This window comes from Pinus tabuliformis, chromosome 7, assembly GCF_031772625.1.
Source record: "Pinus tabuliformis cultivar Carrire ecotype Pingquan chromosome 7, CPIR1, whole genome shotgun sequence".
Classification (NCBI taxonomy): domain Eukaryota; kingdom Viridiplantae; phylum Streptophyta; class Pinopsida; order Pinales; family Pinaceae; genus Pinus; species Pinus tabuliformis.
In genome coordinates, this window is record NC_142293.1 from 672,598,281 (window position 1) to 672,606,380 (window position 8,100).

The window sequence follows — 8,100 nt, forward strand, 5'->3', positions numbered from 1 at the left end:
TGAACTTTTATTGTATAGACAATTGACTTGTCTATGGGCTGCGTAACGACTTTCTAGGTCAATTTTGAATTTGGGTAGTTTTTGGTAAGTTCTTGTATTGTATAGACAATTGACTTGTCTATGGGCTGCGTAACGACTTTCTAGGTCAATTTTGAATTTGGGTAGTTTTTGGTAAGTTTCTTGCGAAATTGAAAGAAACATGATATCGTCTTATGTTTACATAAATTGAATCGGTTTTGTATGTAAGGTTTTGTAAATGGAATCAAAATTTCATCATATAAACAAGGTAATAACAAAGTGATCCTCTACACTGGCCTCGATAGCAAAGTCTCTTACTAAAAGTTAGCATATTTATTTATTTATTTGTCGAGGTTGGCAAGTAATTTCCATAAGTTGGATATAGATCATAGGTATTTCATAGAAATATATCATTCCTATGCTATTAATTATTAAAAAACTTACATTGGAAATAATTGTGTTTGGTTTCTGAGAACGTTGTTGGGTCATATGACATTTTATTAAAAGAAAAGACAGAAAGGGAAATGCGTTTTTAATAAAATTTGTAAGGACAAGAATGGCAAAGTTTCCTTCCTTGCACGAGGGAAGCTGAAAGGCGTTGTCTACCAAGGTCACATTTTTGTCCGAACAAAAAAATTAGAAAATTCTTGCCAGAATGCAGCAATTTTTTTTCAAAGAGTGTTTAAATAATTTTTTAATGATGGAAATGGATTCAGCATCATCAGAAAAAGGCTTAGGGCACTGAAGCCTGACAGCCATAACCTCGACTTCAAAAATATTTTTCAAAATCTTACTATAATTTACATTGTTTTCTGAGCGAAATTGTGGCCCTTAAACTAAGGCAAGTTGAAACACACGTACAAATAGTCTTCTAATTCATCTATTGACTTTCGACAGATAAGATCCAACGATTTTTTATTTTTATTTTGTATAAGGTGTTCATTAAGGTTTACATTTTGCGATGATACTTATGTCAAGTACTTCCTCTCATTCATCTATGGGCTTTGGACAGATGAGATTTAAGGATTCCTTCATTTTTTTATAAGATGTTTATCAAGGTTTTACACATTTCGAATATAATTGTCCTTCTTGGTCAATTGTTGAAGCAAGAGATCATAATCGTTCGTATCAGATTTTGATACTCGTCAAGGAAATTGGTATTCTGCCTTTTGATTTCAATTTTTTTTAATCATATTTTTACTTTTATTAAGGTTGTGCAACTTCAGGATGGAATTTTCACGGGCCAATAGTATTCTGCAGCAAAGCAATCAGCGAGTTTTGTTATTCATTATATTTGGAGAAGATATTCCCAAGTTTCCCATACTTATTTAGGAGATTCTGGGTCCCCAAATCTGACCATCCATTTCCCGTTTTTGTTGTGATTTGTTGTTTCTTTTTCATTTCCGCTAATGATAGGCCAGCGAAGGTCCTTCTGCAGAGGTTCTTCAAAGGAAAAACTGGCAGGGTCCGGGCAGATGTGCTATGTGCCACAATGCAGCGGAAACTAACCTGCATATGTTTTTTCAATGTGCCTCGTCCCTTCATATCTGGTATGATCTGTCTTTAAATTTTAGTTTTCCTTACCTTATCTTTACTTCTGTACAGGATGGTTTTATGTGGTGGAGTAGGCAATTCTCATCTTGGAGATTGTTGTTCATCATTACCTGTTGGTTCTTTTGGAACTGGAGGAACGCACAAATTTTCCAAGGTTCTAAGGAGCCCCTTTGTGCAATTCTTCAGCGTATTTTGGCATGCCATGATTCCCTTCATCAGAATGACTCTCTGCCAAAAATGCCTGCTATATGATGCTGGAGGTCTTTGCTCCTGCATGATGGTATCTCCTTACAGGTTTCTGTATCAGTTTTTTTGTTATCTCTTTTCCAAGGCTGGGCCGACGGCTCCTATTTTCTTATGTGTTATTGCATGCAATCTTTTGATGGGGTTGTTTCTTCAAGTGATTGTATGATCTGTAACAATTTTGGTCAAGCAAGTTTTGTATATGTGATGTATATGTTTTTCTATTTTAGATTTGGATGATTCAGACTATCTGTATCTATTGTTAGCATAGGTTTCTGGGCATTTTATTTGCCCTCAAACCAAATCATGATATGTATTGAAGATCTTTATATTTTCTTAATATAAATCTATGATGGTTTTTTTCTCTGAAAAAAATAGCATCCAGATAGCATGGTCCATGCACGTAAGCATATATTTGAATGACTCGAGCCTATGATAGAATATAAGTGAAGAGTCGCTTTCCGAGAAAGCAACAAGATCTAGCAGGGTCTTGTAAGAATAAATTGCCCTTCAACCTTTCTGCCCCAGTAAAATAACATGATTTACATTAATTAATGAGGTTTTATCACCAGTTACAGATGATCTTAGATTTAAAAAAAATAAAAAATTAATGAGGTTTTAAATCTTAATTAGTTCGTTTTTTTGGGGTTTAGTCCTTTTTAAGTCTCAGGTTTAAATTTGATGGGGTAATGGTTGAATATGAGAGCCGAAATTACAGTGTGCCCAAACTCGACCAAGTTTTACCAAATTTTACACAAATTTTACATTAAAGGTGACACTGACCATCAATCTAATTATGAAAAAAAACATTCTATGATATATACATACCTTTACAGAAATTACTCCATTTTTAAGTTACTTTTTAAGCTAAATTATGAAATGTCAATTTATATTATCTTAGTATTAATTTATATTTTTATTAATATAAATCTAAATTCTTGTATAGATGTAGCAAAAAATATACTTAATATATTTATATTATTTTAATATTAATCAATATTTTTATCGATATAAATCTAAATTCTGGTAAAGATGTAGCAATAAATATATTTAATATATTTTCTTTTTTTTTAGTTTTTTAAGTCAATTTTTTGTCACAATTTTTAGTAGGCAAAGTTCATACTTAGAAGGCTTATAGTTTTTTTTTTTTTTCTTCAGGTTTTTGTTGTTTTTTGTTTTTTTTGTTAAATTGTTTTGATAGGAACAAATTTCACCGACAATCACAGATGGTGTGTTAATGCTATTGCTCTTGAATTGCTGTTGACCTGGAGGTTCTTCTCAAAATGGCAAAATGTTGTGAGAATGCAAGCACAATCGACGTGTAACTCTGATTTTGAAGAATTTGATAATTAATAATATTAACGAAATATATAAAAAGTTAAGAATTCCAATGGTCTATGCATATAGTATACAAAAGTTTATCTTTCATAAATAAAAAAATCACTCAATTTGAGATCTACACCTCTAGTTTTCTCTTTATAATAATTTCATTATTTGTAATAAAATAAATAGGTATTCTGTGGCATCCAAAGCTCTAATCCATCAACTTGCATTAGATTACAATCCTAATTAATTTATAATGGATCAAAACACTAATGGTGGAAAAAGCACAAAATCGACTAAAACTAAACCCACTTTACTTTGGGAACCTATAAAGAATACATGTCCAATATATTCTTCTTAGATGTCATTGGAAGAGGTAGGGTGGGCGAAGGGGTTTGGTAAGGCATTATTTGAAGAAATATCAATAGCAAATGTGGCCTTGACCAGTAGGGCTAGACCATGGTTATGGTGTCCTCCAATCACCTATTTTTCATTTTAACCTAGAGATGTCATAATGTAGTTTAGTTTCAAATCACATAGTTCTAGTGTGTGCTTATCCAACTTTATGGTGCACGAATCCTAAGCATGGTTGTTTGTGATTAGCTTTGCATTGAATCATTCTTTCTAAGCATTTTTTGTGAGCGAATTATTGGTGGTGTACTTGTAGAGATACTAATGATCCCCTTTATGTGAAGGTAAATGCCTACCCTTAGAGCTTGGAGTTTTCGATGGAGGAACAACAATCACCACACAAGAAACCCACGACATCGTTATTTGGAAGGTGCCAAGTGAATCTTCCATCCTCTAGACTTTTTAATTGGGAATTCAAATCAATGTCTTGCTAGTGTAGACTTCCCACATTGAACAAGTAAACAAATTCTTGTCTTTCGTAGGTAAGTTGTTTTTGCAATGTGTAGAGAGAGTAACTTCAACACATTTGGATTCCCCTAAATGTGAAATGGCTTTAGTTGGCATTGTTTAGTGATCCTTTTATTTTATCTTGGGGCGTGGACAATCTCCAACAAGATCGCCCCATTTATGGCGTCATTTTTAGTAGGATTTTGCGCAATTCTGATCATTGAAATTGCAATATTCCCGAATTTGTAATTTGGGAATTTCAACACCGCAATCTTAGCATGGTTTATCACTTCTAAATCATTGCTAAAATTGCAATTTAAATAATAAGTTGATTGAATTGCAATTTTTTATTTGTTTGTAAGATTCCAACAAAGGTCGTTGGAAAAGGGTGTTTTATTGTTCCATTGTTTACTCCTTTTATCTGATTCTATAGGATTAAGGATATGCCCCATCATGCTTTAATCAATAATAAATAGGGTTGGGTTGTGATGTCTTCACACTTCTTAAGTATTGTCATGAGAGTTGTGGAGGTGACAAGTGGTGGGATGACTTATCACTCCATTCTCATTCTCTATGTTGGAAGGATGCGATAGGATTCCCACTTTAACCTTTGTGCCTATCAGTTTTTAGGAAATGTGACACAAGAGTCTAGATTTCTCCTTCCTCTTGCTTCAATTCAAAATCCTTTTTGGGTATTTAGAGACTTGATAAAAGGGAAATTCTTGTGTTGGTGTATCCAATGGCCAAAATTTTGTATTCTTCTTATGATCATTGGAGAGAGGGTTATGTTTTCATATTTCAGAGCTTTGGGCACTACCATTAAGTCACCTATGATAAGGATATGACTTGATGTCTTGCTGTTTACCGAGATGATTCCTTGGTAGGTTGCTAAAATTTATACTTTGTTGTTTGTTGCTTCCAATAGTCTAGTTGACTGAAGCTTCATGTCTTTTTGAGATTTAGAATGACCCCTCCTACTCCTTCCCATGCCCCTCCCTCTCTTGCACATGTTATCCTTGAAAATTTCAATGATTGTTACACAATGAGTTCCAATAAAAGTACAGTTCAAGGGTGCCTTGTTCATTTTGATCCCTTATATTTTGTCTACTATAAATCTTCCCAAAATATTAGATCTAAATGTTTTTCATTTTGTTTTGTTTTTTTGGTTTTTTTTTTAGTACACAATATGATCTTATAGGGTCTTAGGAAATGATTTGAATGACAATTATGTTTTAATGCTAAATATTTATGTTATTGTTTAACCATGTTAGGTTTTATTGTTAGAACACATATTGGACATACGATATAGCTTTTGATCAAACATATGAGTATCAATATGCATGTTGGTCTTGCATCGCCTAAGTTCAGTGCCACAAAGCAAAAAGTTTTTTTTTAGGAATAACACAATGGTTTAAGATATAAAAAATATTAAAATACAAAAAGCATTACACTTACGATTTTAATGTTAACTATAATAATAATAATCAAATTTAAGATTATACTATAATACTTTATATACAATAAGTTGCTTCCTAGATATTTCAACTATGGAGTTAAAGCACCCTTAACAAGTGTCCCATGTCTTTGAAATTTTCTGTCATTACCATTTGGTACTTGTTACTATTTTGTATCTAGTTGAAATTCACATGGTCTTAGTTCACTAATGTATGGTTACAAAAACTTGCCATGTCTATCATCAGGCATATAACAAATACATAACTATTAAGAAATTATATTCGAAAACAATCTAACATATTTTGAACACATTTTTATTGAAAATGTGTACATTTATGATGCAATAAATAATAAGGGTTTTACATCAATATAAAGATATATTTATGATTACTTTTTAATAATAAAATTATTTTCATTTTGGTTAAGAATGATTATGTTAAATAAATTTTCATCATGAAATTTAAAATATAAGTATTATAAGAATACACAAAATGATATAGGGTTAAAGGATTGGAGTTCATTTTTGCCTTGTTTATTTAATAACTTTTTTGTTAAATAAATATTTTTGAGATATTTATACTAATATCATAAAAAAATAGTACAATCATTTATTTTTGTGGTTTGCCACATTGAAAACTGGGCCATGAAGAGTTAAAAAATATCGTTATTCATTTCTTTGTTGCATCAAAATTGTAACTAGCCATCATAATTTTGTCTTGTATTTCTAGTGGAATGTATACTAGAATTAAAAACATTAGTAGTATAAGGTTAGAAATGATGAGAAATATCAATATGCTAGAGCTTAAAAAGGTAGTGAATAAAGCTAACATAGCTTGATAAGCTTGGGATAGTAAATGGTTGTGGCATATTGTCATTGCCATGAACACCTCTATTGTCACCTTGTCTCTGCTTCTCTAGTTCCATCTCCCACACACTATTGGGGTGAAATTCCTCCTCTAGCATGTGTTGGCCTCTATCAATGTACACTGTTGGAGGGCCCTCGTGAAACCCCATTTGGGTAGTCATTGTTTACACCTTTGAGCTCTAAGCATCCTTTATGTATGATATGGAATTCTTTCATTCTAGGCTAGCTTGGATAGATTATTTTCCAGGCCACTGGCTTTTCAATGAATTTGAGAGGGAATAATGGTAGGAATGAGACCCACTAGCTCAACAATATGTTGATATCTAGGAGAAAGTCACTAATTGTTGGATACCAAATCAAGTTTTCTCTACATTGAACTCTTCTTAGATCTTGTATGATGATTGAGGAGTTTCCCTCTACTATAAGATGGTTAAAGCCATTTTGATGTGCTGGCTTCAAACCTTTCTCCAAACTAGAGTTCCACTATGTTGTTTGTGTTTTTGCCTTGGTGTGAAGTAAAGATGAGTGGGATATTACTAACAAGAATTTCTTAATACCTCTCTTACCTTTGGTAAGCTAGGATTCCCTTTGGAGGATCCATCCAAGTTTAGTTATATAAAATTATTTGGTGGCTTTGATAAGATTGTTGGAGAAATTGGTTTCGTCCTGGTCTTGGGTAAGATAGAGGCAAGCATATTTTTCTTGAACTGCCAATTGAAGATGGTTTTTTCACTACCTTTTGGATGATCGACTCCCTCTAGCCATGTGGTGGAGGTAATTGATTCTTGAATGTCTTTTTAAATACTAAGTTGGATGTCTTCCCTTTTCTAATCGAGTTCCTTAAAAATCCTTTGTTTAAGTTCCTTACACATTATCCATAGTAGAAAATTTTGTGAACATGGTCCAACCTCGATTAAGCACTAGATTCTCGTATGTTTACAATCTATAGTGATCAAATGTTTGAATAATGTTATCCCCCGATCAATCAATTGGTAGAAGCGAGCATCTTTTGCATCCCTTAGCAAATTAATTTTTGGACACCCATTGAACAAGTGTTCAATTGTTTCTTTTCTATCTCTACACATATAACATATTGAAGGTCTTTCAAACCCACCCTTGAGAATTCTATCATGACTGGTATTTTTCATTGGTAGCAACAAGGGAAGAGATGAGATCTTTGGCCAAAGTTCTGCATTCCATATACTTTGCCATATGGTAGCATTCTACAACGCGTTATGCTTGGCTTCAAGCTATACACCTATGTGATATTGGACTTCCAACTTGTCTTATTATCCCATATGAGGATCGCATTATGATGATATCATTGGTTATATATGGAGAAGTTAAGGCCATTGAAAATTGCACAGTAAAAACCTAAGAAACTTCTTGATATATCTAATATTGAAGAATAAGTGTGTAAGGAATAAGGTGAAATTTACGTATGAAATTTATATAATAGCATAAAGACAAACCAAAACATGTTTCAGTCATTATCTATAAAGAGGAGACACTTATACTTGATTTAGGAATTTGATAGAAAGATGAGAGAATATTATTATACTTCAATATTGAAATTTCTTTTTAATTGGGTTTCATAATATATAACATACTTCATGATAGAATGAGGTAGGCTACTAGTGAAGTTCCACAACCTTTTGGCCAACTGCGTTGAGACTATTTCGTTTAATAGAAGGGTTTTGACATTACATTTAATGAGATGAGATGTTTGTTTGAATAAATGACGCTTTATTATAATTTTGTTAATAATCGAGTATAATAATATA

At 32.4% G+C, this 8,100-nt stretch overlaps 1 protein-coding gene across 1 annotated transcript in view; it reads left to right on the top strand.

Annotated features, from left to right (window-relative positions):
- LOC149249250 (Tetratricopeptide repeat (TPR)-like superfamily protein) overlaps nucleotides 1-1,947 on the top strand; it is a 386,408-nt gene extending 384,461 nt beyond the window's left edge. Inside the window, exon 31 of the mRNA XM_089452450.1 lies at nucleotides 1,624-1,947. Coding sequence (XP_089308576.1) covers nucleotides 1,624-1,824 — 201 coding nt within the window. The 3' untranslated portion in view covers nucleotides 1,825-1,947. The remainder of the gene's footprint in view (nucleotides 1-1,623) is intronic.
- Nucleotides 1,948-8,100: the final 6,153 nt, after the last annotated feature.